At 37.7% G+C, this 18,040-nt stretch overlaps 3 protein-coding genes and 1 long non-coding RNA gene across 7 annotated transcripts in view; 3 read left to right on the top strand and 1 right to left on the bottom strand.

The window, feature by feature from the left end:
- LOC309496681 (flap endonuclease GEN homolog 1-like) overlaps positions 1-1,250 on the top strand; it is a 17,556-nt gene extending 16,306 nt beyond the window's left edge. The window contains exon 12 of the mRNA XM_082166782.1: positions 140-1,250. Coding sequence (XP_082022908.1) covers positions 140-882 — 743 coding nt within the window. The 3' untranslated portion in view covers positions 883-1,250. The remainder of the gene's footprint in view (positions 1-139) is intronic.
- Positions 1,251-2,626: 1,376 nt separating this feature from the next.
- On the top strand, positions 2,627-4,348 carry msgn1 (mesogenin 1). Its single transcript, XM_082168485.1, has one exon. The coding sequence runs from the start codon at positions 3,135-3,137 to the stop codon at positions 3,555-3,557; it is 423 nt and encodes a 140-aa protein (XP_082024611.1). The 5' UTR covers positions 2,627-3,134; the 3' UTR covers positions 3,558-4,348.
- A 1,302-nt stretch (positions 4,349-5,650) lies between these two features.
- On the top strand, positions 5,651-13,914 carry LOC309496721 (uncharacterized protein). 4 transcript variants are annotated; one of them, XR_014205193.1, is made up of 7 exons: positions 5,653-5,836; positions 6,989-7,086; positions 7,627-7,782; positions 8,828-8,968; positions 9,170-9,289; positions 11,241-11,669; positions 11,817-13,914. XR_014205193.1 is itself a non-coding variant. In XM_082166848.1 (6 exons), exons 2-6 carry the CDS (start codon positions 6,989-6,991, stop codon positions 11,329-11,331), a joined length of 606 nt encoding a protein of 201 aa, XP_082022974.1. In that variant the 5' UTR covers positions 5,651-5,836; positions 6,944-6,988; the 3' UTR covers positions 11,332-13,914. The 4 variants fall into 4 exon arrangements, 2 of the variants coding, with proteins under 2 accessions (XP_082022974.1, XP_082022973.1); XR_014205194.1 differs by having other exon boundaries at positions 11,838-13,914; XM_082166848.1 differs by having other exon boundaries at positions 5,651-5,836; positions 6,944-7,086; positions 11,241-13,914.
- LOC309496747 overlaps positions 13,578-18,040 on the bottom strand; it is a 45,822-nt gene continuing 41,359 nt past the window's right edge. The window contains exon 2 of the long non-coding RNA XR_014205213.1: positions 13,578-16,505. This is a non-coding gene — a long non-coding RNA (uncharacterized lncRNA). The remainder of the gene's footprint in view (positions 16,506-18,040) is intronic.

Consider the following 18,040-nt stretch of genomic DNA (forward strand, 5'->3'; position numbering starts at 1 on the left):
GTTAAAAGGAAGAAAGGTCATATATGATGTCATTGTGACCAAACGTTTCCTGAGTGTGTGTGTGTGTGTGTGTGTGTGTGTGTGTGTGTGTGTGTGTGTGTGTGTGTGTGTGTGTGTGTGTGTGTGTGTGTGTGTGCAGAAAAGAAGCCGAAAGCGAAGCAAGAGAAGCCGGCTGATTCCCATGATGCCGTGTCGGATCTGTTTGCTCAGATGTGTCTTCAGACCGACACTGATCCAGATGCCGGATTTACCCAGAAACCACCACAACCAGAGATCCCAGTCCAGCGCTTTCCGCCTTCCCAGAATTCCCCTTCCGAGTCGGCTCTGATTGGCCAGCTGCATCTCAGCACTATCGACTGGGATTCTTCCTCGTTCACGGCCTCTCCTGACCCGAGATCTGTGGAAAACTCCACTCGCTCTCTTAAAGACCGGATCCTGATGAACAACAGTCCTGAACCGACCCGTTCAATCCCATCAGCTCCGTCTGAAGCTGCCGATACAAAAACCAGGACCACTACAAACCCAAAGCAGAATCCCGCCGGAAAACCTGCAGAGAAGGTGTGTAAGACGGTGTGTAAGACGAGTGTGTGTGACAGCAACGTGGAGAACCGACCCGGATCACTGAAGCCCCAAAGCAAAGTCAAGGTCAAATCTGATAAAATCACCCAGAAATCTGTCAAAATCCCCCAGAATTCCATCAAAATCCCCCAGAAATCCCCCAATGATGACCAGATGAGGATTAAAACCCCAGAAAAAGAGTGGGTCAGCCCGGCGAGCCTGATCCAGGTGCATGATGGGAAGTCTGATGATGAGGATTCGGACGCTTCGGTGGACAGCCCTCGACCGCTGGCTGAGAGACTGAAGATGAGGTTTACAAAGTGAGCGATGAAGCACAAGTGAGTCTGAGAATAATGTTTGACATTTCAATTTGTGAATAAATGTGTGTTTTTAATGTGTGTGTGTTGCTCATCTGTAATCTGGAACATTTCTAAAATGTGCCTTTATTCTTTTTTTTTTCTCACTTTTATTTTGATTTTCTCAAAATATACATCACACAAATACAGATACCATAGAAATATCACATTTATGTATTTATAGTCATTAGTAAGTGTAATAATTGCATCTCAGGACAGAGACAGAACAAGGTTAAAGTTAAGAAATAATAAAAAGGAGATACACAATTATGAATCTGTAAAATGATGCAAATTATGTTCAATCCAGAATTCCACATGAATTCAAAATAAAGAAAAGGAGAGAATAAATGAATAGCCTTTATTCTGTGTGTATTTATTCATTATAGTTTTGAATTAGCCGTTATTTGTGTATTTTTGGGTTAATATTCAGTAATTCCCTATTAAATTAAAGTGCATTCATGATTTTAAAGGCAGTGAGGAACAGAACGTCCTCTTCTGCTGGAATAACAGTGGGATGAAAGTAACAGTGTGGTCCTAATAAGGGCATAAACGCCTGCACTTCCTCTCAGGCCTTGATCATGAGTGACAGGTGTCACACCTTCCCAGACATGAAAGATCTGACAGCTGCGACACACACACACACACACACACATACACATGTCAGACATCAGCGCACATCATTAAACACACTGTTTATTAGGGATTCATTGGTCAAGAGCTTACATGTGGAGGAACGTAGAAATCATTCAAGAATGTGTTTTAATAGCGTTTCACTTTTAAGAGCGCTGGACATTTGTGGCAGAAAGACCCTAAAAACATTTCATTAAATAATAAATGTTCATTAAAATAAAATAAATGTTAAAAAACATTCATATATATATATATAAACCTATATTTATATATATCACTCTAATCAGAAAATACTGTCAACAGACAGAAAAAATTACATATTTGCCTTTTTTTTATGAATAAAACATATAAAATCAGGCAAATCATATGAGAAACCCCTCAGTGAAATCTCTCTCTCTCTATATATATAATTTGTCCCTTATAAATGATATATATATATATATATATACATATTTAAAGTATATATATATTTAAAGTAAAATGTAAAAATAAATATAGAAAACTTCCTTTTATTTTATTTAGTTCAAGTTGAAGTACTTTTAACTTGCTTCCAATAATTCTAAATTCATAAAAATTGTTCAAATCAGGAAAGCATTCTCTGCATTTATTATTTGCCATTTTTTTATAATAAAGAATGTTTGTCCTCAATACTGTTTAAATTAAAATAAAATAAATGTTTTAAAAAAATTAAGAAAAAATACATATAGACTATTATATATATTAGATTTAAATGTTTTTTGGATTTCTCTCTTTTTATCACTAAATCAGAAAATACTGTCAACAGGCAGAAAAAAATACATTTTCACCTTTTTTTAATGAATAAAACGTATAAAATCAGGCAATGATTTAAGAAACAAACCTCAATGAAACTCTCTCTCTCTCTCTCTCTCTCTCTCTCTCTATATAGCCTATATATTAATTTTCCCTTATAAATGGGATATATATATATATTTAAAGTAAAATGTAAAAATAAATATAGAAAACTTCATTTTATTTCATTTAGTTCAAAATGAAGTACTTTAACTTGCTTCCAGTAATTCTAAATTCATAAAAATCGTCCAAATCAGGAAAGCATTCTCTGCATTTATTATTCGCCATTTATATTTACCTTTTTTTTTATAATAAAGAGTGTCTGTCCTCAATACTGCAGTCATTGCCATCAAGACAAGTCTTTTATAGAAAAATAATGTTTTTCATATATATTTGGAAAATATATAAAAAATACATGATAAGATGAGAGGTTATATTTGTCAAGATGTGTGTGTGTAAAAGTGTCTCTTCCCACAGAAACGATGTGAATGCTAAGTGCAGCATCTGTGGAGTGTGTGTGACTCTCCGGCTTCGGCGCGCGTCTGCTCGCATCAGTCTGCTAATTGTCGGCTTGTCGACTTAAAGACTCATTTCCCACAAAAGGGGAATCTAATTATTTTCTTTTCACTTACACATTATCCGCCAACATCGCCTTATTCGCACCCGGGTGTCAAGAAGCGCGCGCGTCCCTCGGTCTTCTGCGCATGCGCGCGTCTCTCTTTGAACCTCGCGCTCGTAAAGTTCTCGGGTATAAAAGAGACGCTTTGTCACACCGGATAGATGGATAAGCTGAACGAAGACATGGCGCGGATCGATGTCGATGTGTACTCGGCCAAAGTGTTGTCCCAGTGGGACTGGAGCAGAGAAGAGGACCGCGCGTTTGGCGACTCTTGCAGCGCGTCCTCGCCGGAGTCCGCGTGCTCGTCGCCGGACGCGCGCTCCAGCACTAGCGGAGGATGCGAGTCGCAACTGAAGCCCAAAGTGAAGATGAGCATGAAAAGGAGAATGAAGGCTAGCGAACGGGAGAAGCTGCGCATGCGCAGTCTGGCGGAGGCTCTTCATCAGCTCCGGGATTACCTGCCACCGGTGTACAGCAGGAGAGGACAACCGTTAACCAAGATACAAACCCTCAAATACACCATTCAGTACATTAAAGAACTCTCCAGCATCCTCGACCAGCAATCTGCGCATGCGCGGCGCTGACGGGACCAACGGTCCACCACAACCCTTTCCCACTATAGACGGCTCTCTCTGTGTTGTGTAATCTGATCTGGTCACGCCAAACACATGATCAGCGTGACACTCAGTGGAGCAGCTTGTTGTTTGCCAAGCTACAGCTTAGAAGGAGCTAACTACACAAACATTTGTGTCATTTTACAAGCCACAAGCCAGAGCGATGAACCAACACAGACCGGAAGTTAACTTCGGGCCAGACGCGTAACCGTGGCAACGCGCGTGCGTCTGATGAAGCCGTCTGTAAATAACTTTTTGTGCAATGGAAAGATTCTAATGGATGTTAATAATTCTTCGTGGAATCGCCCAGCTATCAGGGAATGTTCCCACAACTTTCACTTTTCACTGTTTGGATGATTTAAATAATCATCTTTATGATGTTGTTTTACCTGAAAAACGTTCTCTTAAAGGGACAGTGCACGCAAAAATGAAAATTCTAAATGTTATTTGTACTTGAATGTTCTAAGAGTGTCTTAAGGGTTATGAGAATGTAATCGTAACGCTTTTAAACTACGCAATTGAAAACGTTTTAGAAACATTGCAAATCACTGAATTCCCACAATGTTTTTTTCAGAATCTTAATATCTTACAGCTGATTTTCGGGTGCTTTTGTACAGATTTTTTTCTGTTTGTTTGTTTATCCTCTCTCATGTTTTACTGATGTAAATATTTCTTGCTGATGCTTGAGTGGAGTGTCGATGTCTAATATTAAGAGTGTCTTTTAAATTTAAATGGCTGAATAAACATCTTGTTCGTGTTGATGTGAACTGGTTTTTGTATTTCATGTCAAGATAAAAGTGGATTTAAAACTAAAACGTTCAAATATGGTTGACTTTTTTTAATGTTTTTTTCTTCTTTTTTTAAATTAAGAAATCCAAAAATATTAAAATAAGATGGCATTCAATTTACAGACAACTTACTCAATATAACAAGGGCTTAGACACAACGATAAGTAATAAATATACAAATAAATAAAGCAAGAACATATCTGCACAGTTTCTAAAGTAATAAATAATAACCTTCTAAACACAAAAACCTCCATTTCATTTAATATAAGATGATCAAGTCCAGCAAAATCATAGCATAGATAAAAAAAATCTACATTTGTGGATTAAAAATTAGCAATAAAACCTTTTTTTTATTTTTTATTTTTTTATTGCATAACAGAACAATAACAACATACACATACAGATGATCACAATGTATTCAGCTATCCTCTATTACATTCATAATAGCATCAAAGGAAACAGAATCAACAATAAAAAACAAATAAAAATAAAAAAGTATTCAGGGAATAACTTACAAAAAGAAAAGGATTCAAAATTTCTATACATCCGTTTTGCTTTTTTATTTCTTGCATCTTTTAAGGCCTCAATGTAATGCTTAAGTTCAATTTGAAGTTATATAATGTTAGGTTTATTATTAGTCCATTTCTGTTTGTGTATGTGGTATTTTAATAAAAGTTAATCACCAAATTTTGCTCCAAACACTTACTTTTATATAACAAAATTATATCTTTACCAGATTTTATCTTTATCTTTTCGAATCTTTACATTTGTGAATTTAAATATTAGATGTTCAATATCAATCCAGAACAACTGGGTAAATACACATATAAATTCTTCTTCTAAATTACAAAAGACGCATTTAGTCTCGCTAAATTAGACTACTTGTCTCACTGGGTAAATCAAATGAATAACTTTATATGTAATTTCTTTACCTTCATTGCTTAGACAGTATTTACTGGGTAAACTCCAGACCTCTTTCCAATCAATCTCGTTATATATCGAGCTCCAAAAAGGTTTGCATTTAGGCAATAATGTAGTTCAACATATTTTTTTAGATAAAAGTTATAAAAAACAATTATCTATAATTAATTAATACTTTAAATGATTAGTATATAATGAGATAGACTCAGAAGATATATTGCCTGATAAAAGTTGAATAAGATTTAGCAATCAAACCTGTTTACGCACGACAGCGATTATCATGACGCATTTCTTGCGACAAGAGCACTGGCCAATCACAGCGCGGCTGTCTTCGATGTGGGCGGGGCATCGTGGGACATGACGCTCTGACAAAGAGAATCAGCGCTCGATGTGACGGTGCGGCGCGGGCCGCCATTTCAAAGCCGAATAAACGCGCGAGGTTTCACAAATTAATAGACGGATGCTTATTTTTTAGAGTACAGTGCAAAACACTTCATATTTTTAAGGCTCGTTGTTTAGAAGAGCTCTCAATCTCACAAGGTAAGTCACGGGTCAAGCGCTTTGAGCTCGAGTTAGAGCGTTTGAGTGTTTAATGTCGGTGAGGCGAGCCGTTAAACCCCACATTCGCCTTCGTTAATTCTCTCCTATAACTTCAGTTGTTAGCATTTAGCTAGCTGTGAATATGTAAGAGTTCATTGTTAATTTGTGTCCTCGGCTGATTATGTTGTTCATCTGCGATTATGGCGACAGCCTAACAGTAAATCTCGGAATGTATGACATTTAATGAATTAAGAGCTTGTAAATCCGACTAAAACCATCAAATTGATGTTATTTTGTGGGCATAAACACACTTTTAGTAACAATAATCATCATATTCAGGTGTAATATCATCATAAACACCGAGCAAATACATCATTTTATAGTATACTTTAAATTCTATTATACTACATAGAAATATTAAAATAAAATGGACCATATAATGATGATATAATCGTACACTCAGGGCTGTATGCAAATCTACATAGAAATATTAAAATAGAAAAATGGATCATATATATTGATGATATAATCGTGCACTCAGGGGTGTATGCAAATTATTATCCAATAAATGCTCTCTTCTTTGAGAAACCCCTCCTAATAATATCAGGTAGCAATCCAGGGTGTAAATTAAGCCTAATTAAAACATTAATTATTTATAAATATATTTGATATGCCCTGCCTAAAATTCCTGAAATTTCACGAGGTCTATAACGAGCCACGAGCTGTTAAAATGATCTGTTCTTTCTCAATATCTCGAGATGTTTTCTCTCATGCATCGTTTCCATTAGCAAAATCTTCTGTGGTTTCTGTAGAGATGCTTCATTGTACAGTTGGCCGTGTGCGTTCACACTATTAATACACGGCTTGTGCCCTGAAATCCCCGTGGCCCAGATCAGCTGCTTATATCCCAGCAGGCCGTTCGATGACGGAGGTTCTGGCATGTTAAGCTCGTCGTGTGGCTTTAAGGCCAAAGGAAAACCGTCAAACATTTGACATTGGCGTTTGACATCTTGAACGTTTCCAATCTGGATTTGGGTCAAAGGTGAAGGCAGGTGTTATGTGTTCATGGTGTTTGCTGCTGAAAATGCTATTATATATGACTGACAGGCATCAAACCTCGGCGTACACTTACAAAGCACCAATGTTTTCCAGATGGATGCCGAAACGCAGCAGGTGGAGGAGACGACAGAAGTGATGGAGGCCACAGAAACGCCCACGCAAGAGGAGCCTTCGTCTGACAACAAGTTCAGGTAGGTCACATGACCAAAGCTTCTAATATCATTGGTTATTCTCATCCACTTGTTTTCCATCCACCTATTTTTATGCAAATTTTGGGATGTTGCATATAAAAAAGCTATAAAATGGGCTTAAAAAAACGTATGTGCTCAATTGAGTCGTATATTTTTGTATCTGATAAGACGACGTGGATGAACTACGACGGAAACACATTTACTGAATAAAATCCTTTAAAAAAAAAAAACTCAACAGAGGCTGTGATTGGATAACTGGACTTACCAGCGGACCAATGGCATAGCAGCATCTCAAATGTCGGTTTGGTGTTTGGGCAAAAAGAGCCCGATTGCAGCAACTTACAGTTTTATTACTGATATTAATTGAGGAACTTTGCGCAGTTATTGAACTGAACTGAATCAACACTGAACAGAATAATGACTTTTTAGAGAATTTGTCTCATTTGATGAAGTTGATTCCTGATTATTACTGTGAAGCTGCTTTGAAACAGTTGAAATAAAGGTATAATGTGTCTGTGATTTCGTTCTGGTTATTTGCAGGGGTCGTGGAATGAAGTTTCGTGGCAGAGGCGGCCGGATGGGCCGTGGGATTCGTGGTGGACGTGGGATGATGATGATGATGAAAGGCTTCAGACCCCCGGGTCACATGAGAGGAAGAGGCCGCGACGGGTTTACCAATGGATTTGGACCCATGAGGTTTTGCCGAACTGTTCTTGAGTCTTTCCTTAAAGGGATAGTTCACCCAAAAATGAAAATTAGCCCATGATTTACTAATCCTGAAGTCATCCTAGGTGTATATGACATTCTTCTTTCAGACGAATACAATCAGAGTTATATAAAAAAATGTCCTGGCTTTTCCAAGCTTTATAATGGCAGTGAATGGCCGTTTCTGTTTTTGGAAGTCCATGAAAGTGCATCTATTCATGATAAAAGTGCATCTATCCATCATAAAGTGCATCTATTCATCATAAAAGTGCATCTATCCATCATAAAAGTGCATCTATTCATGATAAAAGTGCATCTATCCATCATAAAGTGCATCTATTCATCATAAAGTGCATCTGTTCATCATAAAAGTGCATCTATCCATGATAAAAGTGCATCTATCCATCATAAAGTGCATCTATTCATCATAAAAGTGCATCTATCCATGAAAAAAGTGCATCTATCCATGAAAAAAGTGCATCTATTCATGATAAAAGTGCATCTATCCATGATAAAAGTGCATCTATCCATGATAAAAGTGCATCTATCCATGATAAAAGTGCATCTATCCATGATAAAAGTACCTCTATCCATGAAAAAAGTGCATCTATCCATGATAAAAGTGCATCTATCCATGAAAAAAGTACCTCTATCCATGAAAAAAGTGCATCTATTCATGATAAAAGTGCATCTATCCATGATAAAAGTGCATCTATCCATGATAAAAGTGCATCTATCCATGATAAAAGTGCATCTATCCATGATATAAGTGCTCCACACGGTTCTGGCGGGTTAATAAAGGTCTTCTGAAGTGAAGCGATGCGTTTGTGTAAGAAAAATATCCATATTTAAAACTTATCAACTAAAATAACTAGCCTCCGGTAGACGGCCGTACGCATCGATTTACAACGGCGAATATTTCTTCATTTATATGATGAGCTAATGGGCTAATTTTCATTTGTGTGTGAACTTTCCCTTTAAATGATTTTAAATGAACCCGTTCATGAAAAGCACGTGTTCTCTGTGTGTGTTGCAGGAGAGGTATGGGAAGGACGTGGCCGTATCCAGACATGCGTGGCCGTCGAGGTCGAGGCGGGCCGATGGGAATGAACTTGGGTCCGCCACCGCCTCCGCCTCCACACATGCACATGAGAGGACCTCCACCACACATGCACAGGTGTCCGCATCACTCCGGCAGACCTCGGAAAAACACTGTTTATGTACTGCATTCAACCAGATGTGCCTTTTTTTAACCACATTCTTTGGGATTGCCCAATCTTTAATGTTATGAGACTGCGCTTTTTATCAGGACACACTTCACTACTTCAAGAGAGAGACCGAAAGGTTTCCGCTTGGTTTAAAGTGTTTATGTTTTCAGGCACGGCCCGCCTCCCCCTCCCCCTCCACCGGGACACCCGGCCTTCAGAGGACGGCCCCCACATCCGAGGGGGCGGAGCATGATGCCGCCCGGCCCGCCCCGTTTCTTCCACCCCAGAGGGTAAGAACACACTCGTCCGCTCTCACGTTCACGAACGCACATGCGAAGAAGAGTCTCTTCGGGGCGTGACAGTGCAGAACCACGGCTAAAACTAAAATGACATAAGGGGCTTTCGCACCGGATAGTTCTAGGAACGAGCCACCAGGATGGTTCTCCGAGAACTAATGGTTCCCTTAGGAACGTTTTCCTGGTGTCGTTCGCACCGCCAGTAGGAACTCTGAAGTGACGTGAGACAAGCTCATTGTTGGGACTTTTATTTTGACGGCGTGGAGAACGACTGAACACACAGCGCTCGCATTCTCCTGTTCATTAGTTTCACGATCTGATCCTGTCTAATACATTATTAGATTGAACTGTTATACATAGATAGTAGACAGTAATGAAGAGTTATTAGCGTGTGGTTTATATCTAGTGTCGCTAGCTGAGCAGAAACACATAATCATGTTTCTCTTGGTCTCCTCAAAGTTGAGTTGGATTTTCTCCTCAGTGTAAAGATTGAGAGGTTCATCTATCGCTGTTTTCCATGTTCGTAGAGTTAGTTTGTGGAGTAAATTTATAGGCTATAATCTGTGCGTTGAGCTTTTGAATGGCGGGTGCTTGTGTTTCGCGTGCGTTCGGCCAATCAGCGAACACTAACGTCAAGGAGAGTTCCTATAGCGCTGGTTTAGACCGACTCTGAGGTTGGAGTAAAGTAGTTACTAGAACTAAAATAGTTCCTGCGGTGCGAATAAACACGCCAAAATCCGGGAACTTCCACCAATAGAGACAGAGCGACAGAGAGTCCGTCTCCATTGACTCTGTATTGTGTGAAGCTGCCTCCTTGTCATTTCTGACTTATAACAAAAGACAGAACAATGTCTAAAAGCTGCTATGTGACAGGGTGTACAGCAAACAAGCTAAAAAACACAGAAATACGAGCGTTTAAGGACACAAAAGTGGATACAGGTACTAAGAGGTGAAGCATCAGCAGGAAGAATGGGTGAATTGTGGGATCCTGATGCTCAGTATGCACTAAAACTCTCTACGTGTGCAGTAAACATATCATCACTGGTCAAATTTCCAAATGTCAGTTTTATATATTATATTATATTTCTGTAAGCTAAGCTGTCCTGTCTCCTCCAGTGGGCGTAAGTTAGTTCTCAGAGTAATGTGACACGCTGGCTCTGTCTCAATTGCTGTATCCACTTTTGTGCCTTTAAACACTCGTTCTTGGGGTCGACAGCTTATAAACACTTACTTCTGTGTTTTTTTTTTTAGCTTGTTTGCTTATTTTAGACATTGTTCTGTCTTTTGTTATAAGTCAGAAATGACGAGGCAGCTTCACACAATACAGAGTCAATGGAGACGGTTGGATTCGGGCGGAGGGGGAGGGGCATCAGACTCCGATGTTGAAAGACAAAATAAACGTATAAAGTTCTTCCACTACACGGTTGAGTACATAGTGCATAAGCTGTGTCCCAAATGACACACTATGCACTCAACGTGTAGTGTATGAACTTTAAACGTTTATTTTGTCTTTCAATATCGGAGTCTGACGCCCCTCCCCCTCCGCTACGCTATTAAAGCTTTGCCAGTCGAGTGCATGAAGTGTCCAACGTTCCACACTTCGTTTTTTCGGTTAAATAAGTGCATCATCTTAAAGTGCACACTTTCTTTAAGGATTTTCAGTGTGAGCGCATGCACTACTCGCACTATTTATACTACAGAATGGCGTAGAATAGTGCACAAGTACGCGATTTGGGACGCACTGATAGTGTATATGTGCATAGTGCGTACTGGGACACAGCTTATGGAAAGGTTCCTCCGGTGCGAAAGCCCCTATAGTGCATGACACCCTGTATTTCTTGAATTCTGTGTTTTTTAAATAACGCATTTGCAAAACATGACGAGTTTCGGCGCCTCTTGAGCACAGCAGGCCAATCAAAATGTGTGATTTTATCCTTTCATGCAGTTACCACAACGGATCGGCCCCTCCTCTGCCCCACCCGCCTCCAGGCAGGGGCCAGCGCTGGCCGGGGCCCCCTGGTGGCCGGAAGTTTTAACGCAACTAAAATCTGTAGCGTTAATGTCCACCGCTCACTCATTTCTGTCCGAACAGACTCGCAGGTCCTTTTACTGTAACAAACACGCTACCTTTTTATTTTTTTTATATATATATATGTTACTTCATTTGAGGAAAAAACCCCGAAAAACATTTAAAGGGATAGTTCACCCAAAAATGAAAATTAGCCCATGATTTACTCGCCCTCAAGTCATCCTAGGTGTATATGATATTCTTCTTTCAGACAAATACAATCAGAGTTATATTAAGAAATGTCCTGGCTCTGCCAAGCTTTATAATGGGAATGAATGGGTTTTTCTTTTTTGGAAGTCCATAAAAGTGCATCTATCCATGATAAAAGTGCATCTATCCATGATTAAAGTGCATCTATTCATCATAAAAGTGCATTTATCATCATAAAAGTGCATCTATCCATGATAAAAGTGCATCTATCCATCATAAAAGTGCATCTATTAATCATAAAAGTGCATCTATCCATGATTAAAGTGCATCTATCCATGATTAAAGTGCATCTATTCATCATAAAAGTGCATCTATCATCATAAAAGTGCATCTATCCATGATAAAAGTGCATCTATCCATCATAAAAGTGCATCTATTCATCATATAAGTGCATTTATCATCATAAAAGTGCATCTATCCATGATAAAAGTGCATCTATCATCATAAAAGTGCATCTATTAATCATAAAAGTGCATCTATCCATGATTAAAGTGCATCTATTCATCATAAAAGTGCATCTATTCATCATAAAAGTGCATTTATCATCATAAAAGTGCATCTATCCATGATAAAAGTGCATCTATCCATCATAAAAGTGCATCTATCCATGATTAAAGTGCATCTATTCATCATAAAAGTGCATCTATCATCATAAAAGTGCATCTATCCATCATAAAAGTGCATCTATCCATCATAAAAGTGCATCTATTAATCATAAAAGTGCATCTATCCATGATTAAAGTGCATCTATTCATCATAAAAGTGCATCTATTCATCATAAAAGTGCATCTATCCATCATAAAAGTGCATCTATCCATGATTAAAGTGCATCTATACATCATAAAAGTGCATCTATACATCATAAAAGTGCATCTATTCATCATAAAAGTGCATCTATTCATCATAAAAGTGCATCTATTCATCATAAAAGTGCATCTATTCATCATAAAAGTGCATCTATTCATCATAAAAGTGCATCTATCCATCATAAAAGTGCATCTATTCATCATAAAAGTGCTCCACACTGGTCTGGCAGGTTAATAAAGGTCTTCTGAACTGAAGCGATGCTTTGTATAAGAAAAATATCCATATTTAAAACTTAATCGACTAAAATAACTAGCATCGACGCAAGTCGACTTACGCTACGAGCAACACTTGAGGATGTGTGACGTAGATGTAGGAGTAGCGTAAGCTTCGACGCCTCCACGGTTCAAACACACAGGGTGTCTCCAAGTGTTGCTCTTTTGGCGTAAAGAGACGTGTACGGCCGTTTGTCGGAAGCTAGTTATTTTAGTCTATAAAGTTTTAAATATGAATATTTTTCTTACACGAACACATCGCTTCACTTCAGAAGGACTTTATTAACCCCTCAGAGCACTTTTATGATGGATAGATGCACTTTTATCATGAATAGATGCACTTTTATCATGAATGGATGCATTTTTATGGATTTCCAAAAACAGAAACGGCCATTCACTGCCATTATAAAGCTTGGAAGAGCCAGGAACATTTCTTAATATATCTCGGATTGCATTCGTCTGAAAGAATAAAGTCGTATACACCTAGGACGGCTTCGGGGCGAGTAAATCATGGGCTAATTTTCATTTTTGGGTGAGCTATCCCTTTAAAAGCACTCTCACTCTGAGGAACAGAAGGACACATGTTCTTAAGTTTATTTAAATTAAGTGTTTTTACTCCCTAAGTGTTGTGTATAGTCAACGTGGTGCTATTCCTGTGAGCCTTAAACAATCCTGTTCCTTTATCCCAAGAAAACAAGTGAGACTTTAGCGACCGAGAAGGGACGGTGGCGCCAGCCGTTATTCCTCAAGCATGTGTCGTTGATATTTCTGTACTCCTTGGACGTCTCAAATATGGCATTTACCAAGCAGATCCCTCAATATGTTCATCTTCATGTGTAGTGCTCATGAATTAATAATGATTTAATATCATAAATGTGCAGCTACCTAGTCAAGTGAGAAATATTGCTGTTGAAAAGTATTCATGTTTCTTTTTTTTCTTTTATTCTTTTGGTTGAATGATTGTTAAAATCACAAAGACATGGATTCGTTTTAACATGACAGTAGAGTAGCGCTACGATTTATACTTCTTCTTTAAATAAATATTTCCTTGCTTTTCTATTTCAAGGCCAAGTATTTGATTCAAAATAGTAACAAAAGTAAAGTTAAAACCCCTCTCTCCTCTGTGTTGAGTTTTGAAGTGTTATTATTATTATGGCACATTCACGTATTGTAACTGATAAAGTCATGTGGATTTGTGAATGTAAATTGAACAGATAACACTTAGTTTTGACAAACAAAACAATAAAGTTAAGATAAAATGACCTCTCTTTTTTATTGTTCATTCAAACCAAAAGCTGAATGTCCATTTATGTAATGCATTTTTTTAAAGTACTGATCATTTCTGAAGCCAAATGGACAGCAATGTAAAGATTTTCTTACATGAGCACAGATATATTTAACTATGATGTGTTTATTATGATAACTCATATATATATATATTTACATCATTGCAGAAATGCATAATAATAAAGCACATGGATGACTTGAGTAAAGTTATATTTGAAATACACTGAATTAAAGTTGCCGAGAGGGCCGAAAGCTCGAGCTCAGGCCGGATGTCCAAGGATGTGTGCATGAAATAAATGTACTTTTAATATTCAACAAGGAAAACACTTCTTGACTCATTCTAAAACTAAACACGCATCATCATAGCAGGCCACGCTGTAGTGCATGCGAGTGAGTTTAACACTAAATAGCCAAAAGTTTGGAGACACTCGATTATCTTTTATGTGTGTTATAATAACGTGATTCTATGGAAGCTTGTTTCCGCCACTGAATAATAAATAAATAATAATAATTGCGACTTATCTCACAATTGCGAGATATGAAGTCAGAATTCGGAGAAATAAAGTCGCAATTGCAAGATATGAAGTCAGAATTCGGAGAAATAAAGTCGCAATTGTGAGATATAAAGTCGCAATTCTGAGATATAAAGTCGCAATTCTGAGAAATAGTCGCAATTCTGAGATATAAAGTCGCAATTCTGAGATATAAAGTCGCAATTCTGAGAAATAGTTGCAATTGCGAGATATAAAGTCGCAATTCTGAGAAAGTCGCAATTGCAAGATATGAAGTCAGAATTCTGAGAAATAAAGTCGCAACTGCGAGATATAAAGTTGCAATTCTGAGATATAAAATCGCAATTCTGAGAAATAGTCACAATTCGGAGAAATAAAGTCGCAATTGCGAGATATAAAGTCGCAATTCTGAGAAATAGTCGCAATTGCGAGATATAAAGTCGCAATTGCGAGATATAAAGTCGCAATTCTGAGAAATAGTCGCAATTGCGAGATATAAAGTCGCAATTGCGAGATATAAAGTCGCAATTCTGAGAAATAAAGTCGCAATTCTGAGAAATAAAGTTGCAATTCTGAGAAATAAAGTTGCATTTCTGAGAAATAAAGTTGCAATTCTGAGAAATAAAGACGCAATTCTGAGAAATAAAGACGCAATTCTGATATATAAAGTCGCAATTCTGAGAAATAAAGTCGCAATTCTGAGAAATAGTCGCAATTCTGAGAAATAAAGTCGCAATTCTGAGAAATAGTCGAAATTGCAAGATATGAAGTCGCAATTCTGAGATATAAAGTCGCCATTCTGAGAAATAAAGTCGCAATTGCAAGATTTAAAGTCGCAATTCTGAGAAATAAAGTTGCAATTGCGTGTTATAAAGTCAGAATTGTGAGAAATAAATATTCTGAGGGAAAAAAAAGTCTCTTTTTTTTCCTTAGAATTGGACTTTATATCTCACAATTCTGAGAAAAGATGTCAGAATTGCGCGATATAAAGTCGCAATTGCGAGAAAAAGTCTTTACGACTATTTCACACAATTCTGACTTTATAAGACGCAATTGCGAATATTTCACGCAATTCGGACTTTATAACACATAATTCTGACTTTATTTCACGCAATTCTGACTTTTATATCACATAATTCTGACTTTATTTCACGCAATTGACTTTATATCACATAATTCTGACTTTATTTCTCGCAATTCTGAGATATAAAGTCGCAATTCTGAGAAATAGTTGCAATTGCGAGATATAAAGTCGCAATTCTGAGAAAGTCGCAATTGCAAGATATGAAGTCAGAATTCTGAGAAATAAAGTCGCAACTGCGAGATATAAAGTTGCAATTCTGAGATATAAAATCGCAATTCTGAGAAATAGTCACAATTCGGAGATATAAAGTCGCAATTGCGAGATATAAAGTCGCAATTCTGAGAAATAGTCGCAATTCTGAGAAATAAAGTTGCAATTCTGAGAAATAAAGTCACAATTCTGAGAAATAAAGTCACAATTCTGAGAAATAAAGTTGCATTTCTGAGAAATAAAGTTGCAATTCTGAGAAATAAAGTCGCAATTCTGAGAAATAAAGACGCAATTCTGATATATAAAGTCGCAATTCTGAGAAATAAAGTCGCAATTCTGAGAAATAGTCGCAATTCTGAGAAATAAAGTCGCAATTCTGAGAAATAGTCGAAATTGCAAGATATGAAGTCGCAATTCTGAGATATAAAGTCGCCATTCTGAGAAATAAAGTCGCAATTGCAAGATTTAAAGTCGCAATTCTGAGAAATAAAGTTGCAATTGCGTGTTATAAAGTCAGAATTGTGAGAAATAAATATTCTGAGGGAAAAAAAAAAGTCTCTTTTTTTTCCTTAGAATTGGACTTTATATCTCACAATTCTGAGAAAAGATGTCAGAATTGCGCGATATAAAGTCGCAATTGCGAGAAAAAGTCTTTACGACTATTTCACACAATTCTGACTTTATAAGACGCAATTGCGAATATTTCACGCAATTCGGACTTTATAACACATAATTCTGACTTTATATCACGCAATTCTGACTTTTATATCACATAATTCTGACTTTATTTCACGCAATTGACTTTATATCACATAATTCTGACTTTATTTCACGCAATTCTGACTTTATATCACACAATTCTGTGAAATAAAGTCAGATGTGCGAGATATAAACTCGCAATTGTGAGATAAAAAGTCGCAATTATCTTTTAAAATGTTTTATTCTGTGGTGGAAACAAGCTTCCATATGATTCAAACCTGAAATGACACAAATGGAAGAATGTGTGGATGAAAACGGCTCTGGACGTTGATCCCGGCTTCATCTTTCTGTAAAGCTGCTTTGAGACCATATGTATTGTGAAAAGCGCTATACAAATAAATTTGAATTGAAATTGAATCTTGGGATAAACGCGTTTAAAGAGGAACTTCATGCAACCGCTTTAGTTCTGTAGAGAAATGAATGCATTGCACAATCTAAGGTTACAAAAAAATAATTTATCTTTGATGCACGTTTGATTAATAATCCTGTGAGAAGACATTTACTGAACTAAATTTAGATCTAAAAAAATTTATTTTAAAAACTAAGCCATGAAAATACAAAAGCTGGCATGAAAAACAATAATTTAAAGGGACAGTACTCCCATAAATGATCTACTCTTCCCTCAAAAACTGAGTTTCTTTGTTCTGTTGAACATACAATTATGCAGAATCAGAATAATTTGTATCTATTTACTTCCCTAATATTCCCTATAGACGTCAATGGATACCAGTGAGTGTGTGTTTGCCAACATTCATCAGAATACCGTGTTGGACCCCATTGACTTCCATAGTGTGAATCATAAAATAAGAAAATACAATGGAAATCAAAAAAGAAACTCATTCATGTTTAGAACAACTTTGCATTTAGATCGGCTGTTTCTTCGGGATCATGAGGATCACACATTCAGTCGGTGCGTCCAAACTTTTGACTTGTGTGAAGCCATTAACATCATGAATAATCTGGATCGTTAACCTCTGATGCGAGAGAACATTACTCTGATTACTCCGTTTCATTACTCCTGATATCTCAGAATGAATACGGATTAGTTTGTCAGATAATCTCGCTCTCTGACGACTGTTGGTGATCTGTGAGGTGTAACGTGAGGTGATGTGTGTAACGCAGAGTCAGCTCTGAGTAAAGCACTCGCAGGTTTGAGTCCTCCTCGACGTCCTGACAGAAATGAGGCGCGTCGAGCAGCAAACGTGTTGTGTGTGTTCCTCTGACTCTTCTTGTCTCCTGAAGGGGTGAGACACCCTTTTGGAAGCATCCGGACACTCGTATGAGGACCATCCCGTCTGTCACTCATCTCCTCCCAAGCTCCGCCCCCACGGTGAGAAGCCCCGCCCCCTCGTAACCACGGTGAGTTTGTCTCTCTCTCTCCCTCTCTCAATCACTTGCTCTCGCTCTCTCTCTCTTAATCTCTCTCTCTCTCGCTCAATCTCTCTCTCTCTCAATCTCTCTCTCGCTCAATCTCTCTCTCTCTCTCTCTCTCAATCTCTCTCTCTCAATCTCTCTCTCTCCCTCTCAATCTTTCTC

Source organism: Leuciscus leuciscus, assembly GCF_965113295.1.
Source record: "Leuciscus leuciscus genome assembly, chromosome: 4".
Taxonomy (NCBI): domain Eukaryota; kingdom Metazoa; phylum Chordata; class Actinopteri; order Cypriniformes; family Leuciscidae; genus Leuciscus; species Leuciscus leuciscus.